The following is a 17,086-nucleotide window of genomic DNA, read 5'->3' as shown; positions in this document are numbered from 1 at the left end:
ATGTGCCTCTTTGCAACCTCCAAAAGCCAATGCACTGCACGATTCTCTCTCTCTCCCTCTCCCCCAAAAATAAGCTGTTGTGTCCGCCGAAAGGTCCCATTATTAAAGGCCGAAGGCAGTGTCGTAGTGTAGACACAATCCCAAGTATATGTGTTTCCTAACCCATTACCAAAATTTTAAAATTGAATGAAGAAGTAGCCAATAGTTGTGTTGTTCTTTGGATAAGTTTGAATGGGTGGGTGGGTAAAACGACTGTATTTTCCCTCTGCCACGCATTTCTTAGATCATCGTCTAAGGAGTAGTGTAGATTTGTAGTGTAGTTAGTCAAAATTTCACACCCCGCCCAAACTCCCTGGAAATTCACCCAAACTTTCCAATCTCATTGGATTCCAACATCTATTATGAGATTACTGCTTCTTTCCACTGATGTGTAGCATGTTCGTCTACTATAATAGTATTTGTTGATTAGATTCAATTATCAGATATTAAAATTTGGTATATGATTGATATAATTGTGAATTGCTGTAAATATAAATATTTTATAGCAATAATTATAATTGATTTATTCAAAAAAATAATTTAATCACTTTGACTTAAAAAAAACTGTAAAAAAATAATAATCCCAATTTATAATTTTGATGAGTATATATATTGATAGGGGTACATGACCAATCGACTAAACACAAAAAACAAAAAAAGAGGGGGGGTGGTGGTAATTCAGTTTGATAATGCTGATCAGGTACACTTCTTCCTCATCAACTTGATTATTAAAAATAGTACCTTTTTCTTAGAAGAAAATAGTAGCAGCATTTTCATGCGGTAAGCCAATAATGGAAGTCATTGTGGAAAATAGAGAATGATAGGTCGATCCCTGACGTAATAACTTATAGATGATGCTAGCTGCAATAAAATTATCTGTCAAACCATATGAAGTCCAAATAGTCTGCCCTCAAAATTATTAAAAAAACAAGATAAAAGGTTGATGATTATATCATACATACTGGTTATTTTTTTAATTATACATTAATTATATTTGTTATTTTACTTATTATATAATTAATTCTAATCTAATCAAATTCAATTTGAATTAGAATTTTCAATGCTGTTATAATTAATTCTCCAAATTCGTAGTTCCATGCATTAATTGAATACATAATAGCAACGCCAAGAAAGTAGGAAAAGGCGTTAACAGGAAGTTTTGATTATTCAAGTCCAACAGTGATTAGACGCTAATATTAATGGTGAGAGAAAAATTACACAAATGAAGAACAAAGGAAACAATCCATCGGCAGAACTTTCATTTTCCCCTCCTTCTCATATTCAAGAAGAAAATGAGGGAAATCTTGTGCCAACGATCGACAAAACCTCGCCGGAGTACGATTCCGGGGAATTCCAAAAAATAAAAATAGAGAAGCCTTTCTATAAAGGCAAAATTAAAATTAAAACTATAAAAGAAAAAAAAAAAAAAAAAGGAAGCAAAAGCTAAAGCTGATAACAGCAATTTTTACAGCTTTTTCTCCTGGCTTACTTAATTAAACAAGTTGAGAAGCTTGATCTCAGTAGCTGGATGATGATCTCCACAAGTTGTCATCAGAGATTCTTCGGAATTCATTGATGGGCTCCCTAGTCGCCGCTTTGCGGCCGACGGGCTCATTTTCTTGCCTTGGAAACCCGGCGTCAAGCTGAGATCAAGGTCAGCTAACTGCATCACCTTTGCTGGCTCATCGGGGAACCGACGGCGTTTCTGCACCTTGGGCCGTGGACTGAGGCTAGGATCTTGGAGTTTGAACATGTCCGTGCACTCGGAAGCGTCATCGGGCTCCGATTCACCCCCCATAAACTCCGGGATTGGCTTCAACGCGCCGCCCCGGAGGACAGTCTCCACGGCCGCCTGGCAGACGTGCCAGTTTCCGGTCCACAGAAGCCCCACCGCCCCGTTCACGGGGTTGACTGTTCTTCCCGCGGCTTCAAACAACAGGGACTGGAAAAGAGCTGCAGACACAAGCGCGTGTTTGTTTCAGTTCAGATCATCAATCTACTGGTGAGTAAACTAAATGGGATGCTCATTAATGTAGTAGAAGATTTACCAGGTCTCTGATTTTCCGGGACGGCGGAGATGAAGGACATCAGACCAGCACGGCCGAAGAACTTGGCCACGAAGACAGTGGCGTGGCCTTGTGCTTCGGCGCTTTCAATCCACTGCAAACAGGGCCTTAGAATACAGGTTTCGCTACAACCCTTTCGAAGAATCCGGCAACCATTGCAGCTCATTTCTCTTAATTTGTACTCTTTTATCTTATGAATCAAGCAAAATTTTCTCTTGTTAAATTATCTACCAGAGCATAAAGATACTTTGAGGGATTTCACAGTGAAGACGCTGAAGTAGGAATTAAAAATACAGAGATTAGCAAGCCGTTTTGGCTCTAAGAAACAAGAGAGAGAGAGAGAGAGAGAGAGAGAAATAGGGTTGGAAAGATGAAAGAAGGGTGGACATATAAAGAAGAAGTGGAGAATTGGAGAAGAGGAAGAGTGGGGTTGAAGTTTAGAGTAGTTAACTAGAGTTGGGTTAGTTGTGAGGAGGAAGTGGTGGGTGGGTGGTTGGGTGGGTGGATGGATGTGTGTGTTTTTTCGATGTGTGTGGTGTGTGTCAGATTCCAAAGTATTGGGCGAAAGCGGCTCCGTGTTTCCGCGGATGGTCGTTCCACAACCGTTGGATTCTGGCTTTGTGGATATTGAGAGTTGATAGGCTATCACTCTCATTTTATTTTTTCCATATATACACCATCCAAATTAATATTTTTCTAATAAATTATAAGATCATACCATGATATTTATATTTTATTTTATAATATCATTATGCTTTTTGATGGTTAATTTCTTTCTATACTTAAATAATTGTATAATAAATAATATAATTACATATGTTATAATTGTTGAATAAGTTTATGGCATGGAAAAAGTTACGGTCTCACTAGTAATGCATAGTGGCAAATCAATCATGAAAAATTTCCATCTTATGACCAATAAAACTTTGAAACTAGATAAAAAGTGTTGCACTCCACAATGTACAAAGTGGCAACTTTATAGCAATCTCTACTACCACTTAGAATAAGCGAATAGCTTTGTGATGTCATAAAGTTAGAGATCCATAATAAATTACTCTTGCAACTGAAGTTCATGTTTTCACGAATCCCATATTAATCATGTTTCATTTTCTCTCACTCTTACCCTATGATTTTCTAATTGGGTGGGTGGGTGGCCTACAATTCACCTCCTAAAAGTGTCAATCACTTCCAAATTAATTGATCAAATTCAGTTCTCATTATTTATACTTAAGAGGTCATGAATTTTATCAATGTAAGAGATTTATTTTAATAGTATTTATTGATCAACATAACAATAAAATTGTAAACTACAAAGTTGGCACTATTGTACACATACATGCACATATACATTTATAGTTGTAATTACATGATCATGCAAAGTATACTCAAATTAATTTCATTTGACAGACATGCATGCATGTCCAAACAAGTCGGAGATAAATTAAGAATAGCATCTAAACCTTTCTAGTCTTCTCGACATCCTGCAATGGTCTTAGTTTAGCTTCTTTTTTTAATATGGATGTTAAAAGATTGAGAAAATAAATGATGAATTGTGTATTATTTTTGGTTTAAAGAATGATAAAACATGAGAAATAAAAGAGTTGATGAAGGCTTGTCTGAGACAGTGCTGCATCTTCACATTGATTTTCAGGTGTAATGTGGAGAACAGATAAATAACCGTACATGCTCTGAAAGGCCATCCCTTGTATCAAACTATGGTTTGGACTTCTATTATGCATGTGGTGTGGGTCTCCCAACTGTTGCTCTAAAAAATAAAAATAATAATAGAAGATAGATAAAAAGGATTGTACCCCGTAAATGGGATAGAAGGCAGCAAATTACGGCTAAGAGGACTACTTACGAGTTCGACTAAAGTGACAATACTTTTAATTTGCAGCTTATATTTTTCAACTGTTTAAATTAAATTGATTCGAGTCAAAACTTAATAGCAGCTCCCAACTCATGCAACATATTGATAAAATTATTAATATTAAGATATGTTTCTAAACACACAAATTTCCATTTTTTTTTTTCAATCACTTTTATTTTTTTTTTTGACGGGTTTAACTTACAATATTACGTACAATAGTAAAAATAAAAAAATTACTGCAAGTACTTATTTAATTACTGTGATTCCCGTTTCGGACTATAGTACCGTATTTTCAAGCCGGGTGAGGAAACGACAGGCGGGAAGGTCGTTTTCCTATTGGCTAGGGCGGACGTGGCGTCCTTATCCTCCACAGTTCTACTGTACGAAATTGTATGAAAATTGAAACATGTAAAGCCACCGGCAATACGAATTGACTGGATAGTGGAGACATGGATCTTCATAGATTGCAATAACCCCTCCTACAAATCCTGTAACCTCTTCTTCATGGTCTTAAAACTTTCGATTTGTCGTATGCGTGTTGTAACTTGTCGTCTTTTTGTATAATAACTTATACATGTCACCACGGCTTAGTAGCTTCGACTTATTTTTGTTGAGTTTGAACACCGTAAATTTTGATATAAATTTATTTGTTAAGAATTTATATTTCAATATACTTTGATTCAATTGAGCCAATCAAAATTGAAAGAATAATTTTTATATTTTTATCTTGAATCAATTCATCAAAATGTACGAGATCTAAATTTGATATGAACACTTGTGCGAACTTACTCTGAACACATGTAAACCCCAAATTCGTTATTGACCTTAATTTATATACTAATTGCAAGCTAATTTATTTGAGTTTTTAATTAGTAGTTTATTTTAAAAGTTGGATGTCTATATATAAAATTTACAGAAAATGAGATATTTTTCTTTAATTGAATTTATTATAATATGTATTTTTTTCATTGAATTTTATCAAATGAAGGAAAATGCATAAGTTTTAAAATATAAATCGAGTCCTACTAAACTTGTGGGCAATTTATCCCACTTTATGTGTGTATTTATCTTAATTTTGTGAGTTGTTATAATTTATTTACATATATATAGATGTATTGATTAAGTCGAGAGTAATTTCAATTTTTAATTTTTTATTTTTAGTATATTAATATATTGGTTGAATCGATATAATGCTAAAAAAAGCTATTGATGATGGAAAGAAAAATACTTGGAAATTGAAAAAAGAAAAAATGTAGAATTTGCTAGATATTATCCTAAACCAACTCTCATTCACAACAAGAAAATAGAATATTAGGGGAAAAATTTTTGAGTGACAATTTCAATAGTGTTACTAATTGTATATATTTAATGACAAAAAATTTTATTTTGTCCCAATAATAAATCTTAACATTTTAATAGTGATAAGTATCTTATAAAAATTTAATTAGCAAGAATTAATGACGAAATAAATTGTCACAAGTAATAACTAGTGATGCATGTACAGTGACAACCTAATGACAATAATATCGAACACAATTATCTACGGTAACAACTTAATGCACAATTTTTATTACTAATAATTATATAATAATAAGATCAAAATTATTACGACTTATATATTTTTTGTAACAACTTTTAAACTACTGCTTAATATCTTATGACTAATATTATATAGGTTTGTAGTATTATTTTGTGTTGGGAAGTCAGCACCATCATATTAATTTGGGCATTAAGTAGCACAATAGCGACCTTTGGGCGCAAGAGGTTAATGGGTTTGGGGTCACTATGTCAATGCTTCACGACCTTAAAGTGGACCATGCCTTCGTTCTCGACCTTAAATTAGGTATACGCCTGTAATTTGCAAGACAATGTAAGCATAAAATGTCATTTATCTCCATGTGATAATAAGAAAAAAGTTTCATGTGAAATTTTTGTAGCAAATTATTTTTTTTTATTTTGATAAATGAAGCAAATTACCTCTCTAATAACGGTATAGATAGAGTGTAATTTGCTTTATTTTTTAAAATACAGAAATAACTTGCTAATTTTTTTATAAGGGATTTTTTGCTTATTTTTTATATCACAGAGGTATTTTTGTTCATTTTTTATATTACAAGAAGTAAATAGCATTTAAGCCAAACATGTATAGCATATATATATATATATATATATATTGTAGGTCGACAACAAAATAAATCCCTAAATTTTAACTCTTAACAAGTCAGAGTCTTGTTTGCGTATAAAACTTTAAGACAGCATACATATAAAGTAGAATAGATTGAGCATTGTCTAAAACCATTTAAGACACTGAAATCCCTCACAAAATGCATACGGGTACTTCACAAACCAAGCAAGTATATCAACCCAGAAAAAGATCATAAACCTCGTTGTACCAGAGAAAATGCGATTGGAATTACGGTTTACTTTTACAAGTCATATTTTATGTTAATACCATACCAACAACTATAACAAAAAATAATGATTCGACAGTGCAAAGATATGTAATAATTCGTAATTTTACATAAATACAGACAGAGAGGGGTGGGTGAATGCATTGCCAAAACGAACACACATCTTTTTGACGTTTCTAGACTCAGGCAAACACAACTTATATGCCTTCTCCATTAAAGTCGTCACATCCATTCATTTGACACCATGAAAAGCTATCCATGGGGCACGCCCGTAACAATCTAACCCTTTGCCCAAGCAAACAAAGCAATAATTTCTGCATTACTAGTACAAACCAAAGAAATGAATTATGATGATGCTTTTCCATTTTATTCTCAAGATCCGGACTTTTATATTTGAAGGGGGCGTCCACGAGGACGAGGACAAAGATGAGGACGAGGGCCTCATGTATAATCATTAACGTCCCAAAAGGATTTCCCGACTGAAATGATGCAAGTGCCGAAAGCTATTATTAATACAAACTATAAGGAATCCAAATTCATATATAATAATCAGTGCTTTATATTTGTTATGCGATGGGCGAATGACATAAACTAATATGTGCAGTATTTTATTTGTAATATCACTGATTTGGCGTGACCTGATCTGGATTAGACATTTTTTCCTAAATTAGTTATATGCCATCAGTGAATAATTCAATCAAATCAAAGTAATGTATGATAGGTTCTTGGTCATTATTCTTGAATTAGTGAGAAATCTTGCTTAATGGTTACGTTACTCTCCAATCAATATAATACACCAAAGTCGGATGTGACAAGCAAAGAGCGTGGCGACAACCCAGAGTGGACGTTGGGAAATACACAAAGCATAGAGACATTTTCTTATTTGGTTTCTGATTGATAGAATACCACAAGAGGTCAGTATCAAACATCTCGTCCAAGGAAAAGAGAGAACGCAATCAAGTAAAGAAGAAACTTTTGGGAGTGTGGGTTAACTTTTCCATTTCAGAGAGAAAGAGAGAATGAAGTACATTTCAGTGCTCTTTTACCCTGTCAGACCAAACTGAACACTTGATCCTGCATACCGATTAGGCTGGAATGGGTTTTATGGCGCGGGAGTAGTCATACCTGTGGATGCACAGAAGAACAAAAGCTTCTTCTCTACAGAAGCAGCAACACTGAAGACATCAAGCGTCCAGATATGTCTTTTGTGAGTTTCTCAGGCATTTTGCTTTCGTGTTCAATGTATAACTAAGTTCTAAACGTGGAATCCCTAATACTTTCTTAATCTATCTCAGCTTTTTGTTTCGTGTGTCTAACCAGAATTTTGAGCTCACAATATTTCTTATCCCTAGCTGTAGAATATACAGTATCTTGTATGAGAACGGTCTGATTCGCGACTTACAACCAAGACTGTTTATAAAACTAGCTAGCTACACTGACCAACTTAATCTTAACCATGCCTTGTCTTCTAGATATAGCAATTTATGACAGGGAAAGGCAACATATTTTTACTGACATTGATAAACTATATGCCTACTCTTGTCATAACATGAGTATATATCAACCAGGAGCTGGGGAGTTAAACGTATAATGACATCAGTTGCTAAGCATGTTATGTGGAGATAAGTAGAACTCACAGTAGGAGATTAATAGTGCACGAAGTCGCATAATAACAAAACGAACTCCTAGTGATGCTTATGTGCACCAAAGAAAAGGGATGCAGATGTGTTTCATATTCTGCTTGCATCTTTACTAATCTCGAGTTGGCCATCATCATGACTCCTGCATTTTATCAATAGTCATAAGGTGGTTTTCCCACCTTTTAAAGTCGGGACAGAGCCTTTGAGATCCAACTTGGAAGATAGAAGGCAAAGGAAAATAAGGAAGTAAATATCAGACTGTCCATCTATACAATAAGCTGATGTTTCTATTAGAATCAGTCAAAGGAAAAGGGAGACAATCCATGGATAAGTACCTCAGTTTTAAGCAACTAGACATGAGCAAACTATTTTACAAAATTACTAAAACCTGTGATCGACAAACTTGACACAGTGAATTTACCTCAGAAACTTCAGAATATTCTTTCCGTCAACTCCTATCTAAGGACCACTCAATAATATATGGAGAGTGTGCGATGATGTTGGAGAGAAGCACACTGAACCCCAAAAGCCCATAACCAGAGATCCAACTCCACACTCAATACCTGGTCCAAAAAAAACCTGCCTCAATGGTTTTTTTCCAAAGGAAAAGGCATAAAACATATGATATGGAAACCTAAATGGAAAAGCACATTCAAGAAAAACAAGGATGTCTCACAACATCAACTGGATCAGTAGAATATAACTTCAACTAAAAGTTGACAAATCAAATATGTAGGATATCAATCTAATATGTTAGCTGTAAAATATTTTACAGCAAACTTTACCAACTATCCACAAGCTGAAAACAGTGTGGATATGATTTTTCATCACCGTCTTAATGACTTGACAGAGATTGTTACATGAAGACGCCGGGTTTTGTTCTGGAACATGATATGAGTATAAAAAGAAATATACTGACATGCCTAAAAGAGATGCTCATTTAGAACAGTAGTCTAGTGACAATTATACCCTTGTACCAGAATCACTTGACAATATTATTATAAGAAAAGCTAAAGACACAACGTTAAAGGCATGTCCTTCAATTAATAGGAGAGAAATAAATTGTCGATAATAAATTTTTGAACAATTATTTTAAGATGGGATAAAAGATTTGCTGCCTCTTTCCAAGTTATCTTTCACCAATTGAAACATGGAAACTGTAATTGTGAATGTAAAGAAGGCACATATATTGAATCAGGATAACTATAATAAACATTAAACAGACATAAAAAATTGTACCCGTCATACTTTAATAGACATGCCTTAATATAATAGACAGATCATTGCAATATAAAGCAATATAAGATGACCTGCTTCCCTGATTTTCTACGGATCAGCTCCCTTATTTCCTCCACAGCATGTACCGAGCACGCTCTGAGTTCTACTTCCTCCTCACTTCCTGAGCTGATTTCTCTATTAGATTCAATCATATCGGCCAGGGAAGGACTAAACTTTAGTACTCCAAGTTGCTGAAGAACTGCAGGAACAATGTAGTCTGCAAACATTGTCACTGATTCTATATCATTGAATTCACCATATCCCTGACCCTTGAATGCCCCCCATAAATCTGCAGCAAATATCTGAGCTCTTTTATACAAGAAGATCTGGTGACCTTTGTATACTGTGTGGTCCCGGAATCCTGCAACATTGTGAACAACTTTTTATTTCATTTTGCAGTTCCAGTATATTAAAATGTCAAGGGAAACAGATTATATGGATGGTTCTGAACCGGATTAAAGTACTGCATTAATTTACCAGGAAAGTGACTCGTGATGAGTGCCACAAGCTTTGCAGCTGATTTCTCGCAGGATTCTACAAGTTTGGATGCTTTCCCATCAAAAGATCTCTCCAGCTCAAATCCAACCTATACAATTATGTCACAAAATAAGTAGGTTAACGATAAAATTGAAAGTAAACAAAGTGAAAAAACGCTCAAAGTTAAGCAAAATTTTAGGAGTGGCATAGTTAAAAACTTGCACCTCATGCATTAAGCGCACCCGTTCCTCCTCCAAAGGTAATGGCCTTGGCCATTTTAGCAGTTTTCGTAGTTCAGGACCTGTTGACCAGGACCTCAACGTAATTAGTGGATGAATGAAAATTTTATCAGTGAAACAATATGTATTGCACTTTTAGATACGTGTTAGATCAGCGAAACTGAATAATTACTCATGCAAGATCTAAAGAAAGCATTGTAATTCTCAAGAACACCCTAAGATTCATTTCGAGCAACTACAATTTTTCCAAATTCATTTTGCCCCTAAATAAGATGAAAATAAAAAATAACATGCAGGTCATATAAAGTAAGAGATATTCGCTCTACAATATGAACCAACCCATCTGCTGAAAAAGATTTATATTTAACAAGGTGAAATTCAAACAGGACGAAACAATACTTGTGAACAATTAAATCTTAATCCTCTTTTGGCATATGCATTTGTGATACATTGACAGAAAAAAGCTCTTGATGCAACATGGTTAAGATAATTAGGTAAGATAAAAGTATCAAAAAATCTGTTGCACAAGATGAAATTTTTACCAGTATACTTCTGCAGGCGATCGGCATCAAAAGCAGACTTGTCATTCTGAAGAGCTTCCTTCAATCCCGCGGCCAGATGATCATAAGTCATCTCTTTATCTGACATCGAAAAATTCAAGAAAAATGTTTATTTTCGTAGTGACGAAGAATTCATATCAATGCCGTATCCCTTAAACTGTATTAAATTGACCACTCAGAGAAGCACAGACAGGCAGAACTAACTTTAAAAATCAGATGTTTTCATGTATATATAACAAAATGAGGGGATTATCAGTCAAGTGACAGAATTACCATCACAACCACAGGATATGAGAAACATTACTCTGCAGTACAATATTTTTTAGCATAATTTTCTTCATGTGGTTAGTTCATAAACAAATGTGTGAGTGCCAAGAACAAGCCAGTAAAGATTGTAAAAAGCCAGAAGACTGAAACAAAATATGAAATCTGATGTTTAGAATAAAAGGAAGCACCGCGTTTTTGCACTTTGGTCCCCGATAATTGCAAATGTGGGAAACAAGCACCAAACTCTATGCATGCGCCCGAACAACCCATGTAGTCATTTATGTTTCAGCAAATGTGCAACTTAGTGGCCTAACATATTTTAAAACATAGCACTCCTTATTATACCAACGAATTGTCCCGTGCATATCTTTCCTACTCAATGGCTGATATATTTACATTTGAATCAATTCAAGTGACCTGATAATCATATGGTCAATTTCCCAAGTTTGTATGCTTGAGATAGATAAACAAGAGTTGGAAAAATTCATGCTCATAACAACTGAGCAAAACATGTCGTAATACCCGGCCAGAAGCAGAAATTCAATGCATCCAACACAAACAGATACTGGACAGTGAGAGGACCATCATCGAAATAATGAATTCCTTCGAAATCCCACTCCACCTTCGGTATAGAATCTTTCATTCTTTCCGCCACTTTTTCAATGCCTGTTAAGGTATACCACCATTTAATTCCACTTCCAAACATACAAAATAATAGAAACCTTTCAGGTACCCGAAAAACAGAGCATTGCTTAAACTAACACAATTCTAGACTAATTTAACATAGAATTCACACCTAGAAGCCCGAAAAAGAGAAAAGGAAAGAATCAGGGCGGCAATGTGAAAAAACCTGAGGAGTCGACAGTGACATGGGAGGAGTGAGAGGCGACCCAAGCAGAGGTAGCCCTAACAGCTTCCATTTCAGAGCGATTCAATATATGTCTAATGTGGGTGTATATATATATATAAATATAGTGAGAGAGGAGGAGGGATAGAGAGAGAGAGGAATGATGTGTATATGTGTGTATGGAATTGAATTAAACCCTAGGAAATTGAAATTGAAATTGAAAATGATGGAGCCTGCCTGCCCTGGAGGTTTGGTATTGTATTATTAGGTAGACAATATGTTGGTGGTGGCTGCATACATTGTGGTTCGAAGTTTCCCGCTTTTTCATGTTTCTGGTTTTGTCCCTTTCAAGACTTTGACCCGCCCGCACACCCACGCCCACGGCTTCCACGTGATGGACCCTCTGGGAATACGGGTCCCCTACTGCTTGCCCCGAATCCAGACTTCATCTATTTTTCTACCAAAACATTACACTTTACACCCATTTTTTTGTCTTTTTATTTATTTTTTTTAATTTTCACTTTTTATTTTAAAAAAGTGTTAAGTGAATGTTTTTAATTTTGTACATATTTTTATGCAAAAATGACAATATATTTAGAATAATTAACAAAATTACTTTTTATGTTGTTAGTTAATAGAAGAAAAACTGAATGAAGGGCAAAGATGTGATGTTCGTATAAATTTTCACATAATTGAGAAATTAATTGATAATTATTTATATTTAAATATAAATAAATTAACATAAAAATTAGGATAGAATAAAATTTGAATGAATTAATTTGAAATTTGTTATAATATTTGAGAGTGAATTATATTAATTAAGAAAATTAAAAAAGATATAAGGGATATTTTGAAAAAAGTTCAAATTAAATTAAAAAAAAAAGAAAAAGGAAATAATGAATTGGAGGGTGCGCCATCACCCATCGCCCCACCACCATGATATACATATATATATATATATATAAACCATAATTTAAATACAACTATTACAATTTCCTTTTCCTCCTTCAGTTGATGCGCAGCGGAGGTAATAATTTATATTTTAATTTATATAATTATATTTATTTAATTAGTTTATTTACTATATATAGTTTATATTGAGTGTTGTACTATTTAATCAGAGTATTTTACGAGTTTGACTATTTAAATTAGTGTCGAATTAAATATCACACTTGATATAAAAACGATAGTTTTGATTAATTGAAATATTAGATTTATTAGATTTAATCTTTAATATAGTTAATTTGCACAATTTTATTGGAATGATTAACCAAATACGTAGTTCTATGTATTATTGTTTAATTAAATTATATAGTAATGATAAATTGATAGAAAATTCATAGAAATGTCCAAAAATTATATTTAAGAACTATTATGTTATCAGAAAGGAAAATGGGGGTTTTAATGGTAAGATAATTTAGAGATAATATTCAAATTAGTAGTAATAAATAATAAGGGGTTTGATTAAATGAAGTCTTACGAGTTAGTTGATTAATTAAATATATATATGGAAAGCTTAGGAAGTGTAGTTATTTAAGAGAAAATGGAATAGGGGTGGATTTTAATATAAGTGAAATATTAAGAGATTGATGGAAAATGTACGAACATTATATAATATTTTATTTAGAGTTTATAATATTATATATATATATATATTTGATTATACATATAACACTCTATTATAGGATGTGACGACAAAATAGAGGATTGAGTAGTCCCTTGTGTTAATTGAAGCATTTTAGGATTTTAGGTAAGCATAGCTAATTGGATTTATATATATTCATATGTTTAGTATTATATATTATATATATTAGTTTCTTATATTTGATCGTGAACTTGGATTTATATTTACATACGTGGATGTTGTATATTGGTTGTTTATATAATTAATTATGAATTATTTATTGGATAACCTTAATATCGATGGAATTGTTACTATGTGTCATATGTGCTTGTAATATATGGATGTGAGAGTTGTATGATTATGTGATCGTATAATTAATTGTTGCATAAAATCGAAATGAGAAATTATTACTAAGTAATTATTATAGAGAATAGAATGATGAAGTTAGTGATATTGCTATTGCAAATTGAAATAAAAGATGATGCTTATCCAGTTGAGAACATAGTCAATGATTTATAATAATGTAATTGATGATGACATGATTGATGATGTGATATGAAAAATAAACGAATTAAATTAGGTACTATGGCGCGTAGGATACCGGTGTATCCCGGATAGCGGAGAATATCCTATGTCATGCTTGTTGTGATATCCTGTGCTGATATTGCGAATAGAGAGTATGAGGATATTACATAATTATATTAATTAAATATATTTAAAAGTAAGATACGACTATTTTCTCTCCATTATAAAGATTGTCAAAGTCTTAATATTAGTCCTTTGAGGCTCGAGTTAGATTTGTTGTAAGATAAATATAAATCAAGATAGTAATAATATCAGGGTTGTAAAAGTTGTACTTGAAGCATGGGGCCACTAATTATAGATTTTCTCTAATTGTATTATTTTACGTGAACCATACACATCAAAATGAATGAAGAATCATTGTAAATTCATACATATATATTAGGGCTTAGAGTACACTAAGACCAAATTGTACTGATCTTGAAATAATAAAACAGATCCAAAATTTGTCTCAAAATTACACCTATACTATGGGGGAAAATGAAATTTACGTCTATATGATATTTCACGTATGCAAATTACTTCCTTATGAAAAAAATTGGTAATATACCCCTCTATATTTTCTAAAATGAAGCAATTTATCTTTCGAGACATGGGATAAATTATTTTATTTTAAAAAATACAGGGAAATAAATTATTTTTTTTCCATAAAAAATAATTTGTTATAATATCACAATGAAATAAATTGCATTAAACCTTATACTATGGAAATGACTTGATACAACATTTCCAAGATGTACCCATATCAATATTCGTTACTGATAGCGATACTACTTAATCTATGTTCCTAAATTAGTTAGTACAAGCAACATGTCCTGAAAGATACATCTGAAATTGATTGGACATCTAACAGGTCGTCCAAGAGCTTGCAACTTTCTAGTTAATTCGACCTTATGTCTAATTTGACGACATGTACTCACAGTTCATAGCCAAAGGGTTGTCCGGTGAATTTTAGTTATAGTCCTTGATGCTTAAATCGATGTTCGTCGGAACCAAGTCCAGAACAAATGAGAGTGTGTGGCCTTCTCTATTTCTCCAGCACATGCCCTCGTCGAAGAGGGTAATATATGTTGCGACGAGTTGGTGTTGAGTCAACGACTTGTTTGTATTTTGATGGATTTTTTGTCATTATCAGCAATACGAGAAACATATAAGTTTTGTATAGATGGCACTAAGTGATTGAAGTAGGAATCGAGCGTTCATAAACTTGCAAATTTCCTAAGCCAGAGTTTATTAGGGTAGGGAATCTTAAAAATGTAAACCGCTTGAACTAATTGTTTGACTATCAACATTTGGTGGTATTGACATCATCTTTTTTCAATGAAAGAAGGGTCCAACGGGTTCGAACTCAGATTTTTCCCCACCCCATTGTAATAAAAAGGAAGAGATGATCCGGGCATATGGGCTGATCTGAAATGATGAGAGTAATGAGTATTGATTTGGGCTTGGGCAATATATTGGGCATAAGCTGAGGCACAAAAGGGTTTTGTTCTTTGAGTCAGCTTTTCAATCATATAAACATATGAATACGAGCGTCTCTATTTATTTCTGTAAGATATAAAACTATATTAATTCTATATGAAATTATTATTTTTTATTTATTGAAATAGTGATAAATGAATCAAAGAATATAGTACAATAATGTGAATAGTAAATAATAGAGTAGAAGTGGATAAAGGTGAGAGGAGAGAAAAAGAAATAGAATCTGAGATGCAAAAGAGGCACTCAGATGGAAGAGAAGGGTACAAGAGAGAGGAGAGAAGGTTCAAAAATTTGAATTAATATTATCTTTTTAAGATGGGATTAATTTTATGAATTTCCCTCCAAAAACAACCAGCGACAGTCATGTGCGTCATACCATTAAAAAGCATTAACAGCAAAATTATTTTTACTATGAGTTTTATATATATATAAAACTAACTATGTTAAGTGGAAAATAATTAAATGACACAAAATTATTACGATATCTATTTAATGGACCTAACCAGCATTTTGTCCAAAAAAATAAGATTGATTTTCGCAACATTATAGACATCTAATTACTAACTAATATTTTTAATACATAAAAATATATAATTACGTACTTAGGATGAAGGGTGGAGTTCTTCTAAGATTTACAAAAATTTTGTTTATCCTCTAATAGCTATTCAGAAAAAAGTAGCAACTATGGAGAAATCCTCTAATAAGGGTTGTGTGCTTTTAGATAAGCATGCAGGAACTGGAAACCCATGTTGCCGTGCAACTACAAGGAAGTGCTTGGGCAACAAGGGGTGGATTGGGCACATGGGGACACACCTTATAATTGCAACATACGTACAGGACTACTCTTGCGTATGATCATATTGGCATTAGGTTATGGAGCATAATAATTATAAAAAAGAGTTAAAGAGAAGTGAGTGGTGGAAGCTATTTGAAGGTCGAAATGAACAGAATGTGAATTCTGAAATGTCAAGTACGTCTGACTATCCAATAGTAAGCGGCGCTGGAGTAGTGAAACATCAAAGAGGGGCAACTGCAACAAATCAAAGCAGTGACCACCATTTCCATTTCCCCCACTCCGCTCCTACTCAACCCACCTTTGTCCGCATGCATATATTATTCCACAACTTAATTCATATTTAATAAAATTATAAATGTTTTTTCGTCATTTAAAAATTAATCTACTAATATCCACGTAATGTTTGATGACATTATAATTTACAATGCAATATAACTTGTAATATAACTTGGTGAAATGTGAAATGCAAACTCACCCAATCATGTTCTGATGCTATAATTGAGCAATCATAGCAAGATAGAACAACACATAAAAGAATTTGAGGTTAGTCAAACGAAATTCAGACAAGAATCGAAAGTTTGCACGACTAACGTCATCTGGTGGTCGCGCTCGCATTTGTTCTGTCTCATCAACACAACAATTAATCCCATTCACTTTCAGTTTGCCTCTTCAACTATCCCATCATTCTATATATCACACATTATATATATATGACGCTTTCTCTGCGCATTTTCAGTTTCAAAACTCTCTTCCTACTCCACGTAAAATCATCACTAACCACAAATAAAACAATTTATCTAGCTCCCTAATAACAGGGAAATTAAGATTAACTATTTACACACCAAATCATTACTTTAATCATAATTTATGTAGTCTGATATAATTTAATATTAATGAAATAATTTTTA

The 17,086-nt window shown here is 33.3% G+C and overlaps 2 protein-coding genes across 2 annotated transcripts; both read right to left on the bottom strand.

Annotated features, from left to right (window-relative positions):
• Nucleotides 1-1,173: 1,173 nt before the first annotated feature.
• LOC105177802 (LOB domain-containing protein 37) lies at nt 1,174-2,505 on the bottom strand. Its single transcript, XM_011101053.3, has 2 exons — nt 2,088-2,505; nt 1,174-1,992 (listed from the first exon to the last, which is right to left on the bottom strand). The coding sequence occupies exons 1-2, from the start codon at nt 2,269-2,271 to the stop codon at nt 1,529-1,531; spliced, it is 648 nt and encodes a 215-aa protein (XP_011099355.1). The 5' UTR covers nt 2,272-2,505; the 3' UTR covers nt 1,174-1,528.
• Nucleotides 2,506-8,265: 5,760 nt separating this feature from the next.
• On the bottom strand, nt 8,266-11,958 carry LOC105177803 (uncharacterized). Its single transcript, XM_011101054.3, has 7 exons — nt 11,698-11,958; nt 11,370-11,513; nt 10,563-10,661; nt 10,006-10,082; nt 9,782-9,890; nt 9,337-9,665; nt 8,266-8,589 (listed from the first exon to the last, which is right to left on the bottom strand). Exons 1-7 carry the CDS (start codon nt 11,765-11,767, stop codon nt 8,497-8,499), a joined length of 921 nt encoding a protein of 306 aa, XP_011099356.1. The 5' UTR covers nt 11,768-11,958; the 3' UTR covers nt 8,266-8,496.
• Between the last annotated feature and the right edge of the window lie 5,128 nt (nt 11,959-17,086).

The sequence above is a fragment of the Sesamum indicum genome, linkage group LG9 (assembly GCF_026168435.1).
Source record: "Sesamum indicum cultivar Baizhima isolate 11 linkage group LG9, ASM2616843v1, whole genome shotgun sequence".
NCBI lineage: Eukaryota > Viridiplantae > Streptophyta > Magnoliopsida > Lamiales > Pedaliaceae > Sesamum > Sesamum indicum.
This window is presented reverse-complemented; position numbering and strand designations above follow the sequence as displayed.

Excerpts from the sequence above, each read along its gene's own strand:
- LOC105177802 (XM_011101053.3), bottom strand. The coding sequence starts at position 2,271 with ATGAGCTGCAATGGTTGCCGGATTCTTCGAAAGGGTTGTAGCGAAACC. Across the intron at positions 1,993-2,087 it reads CCCGGAAAATCAGAGACCTG|CTCTTTTCCAGTCCCTGTTG; the intron begins GTAAATCTTCTA and ends TTGTGTCTGCAG.
- LOC105177803 (XM_011101054.3), bottom strand. The coding sequence starts at position 11,767 with ATGGAAGCTGTTAGGGCTACCTCTGCTTGGGTCGCCTCTCACTCCTCC. Across the intron at positions 10,083-10,562 it reads TCGCCTGCAGAAGTATACTG|GTCCTGAACTACGAAAACTG; the intron begins GTAAAAATTTCA and ends CCTGGTCAACAG. Across the intron at positions 9,666-9,781 it reads CATCACGAGTCACTTTCCTG|GATTCCGGGACCACACAGTA; the intron begins GTAAATTAATGC and ends ACAATGTTGCAG.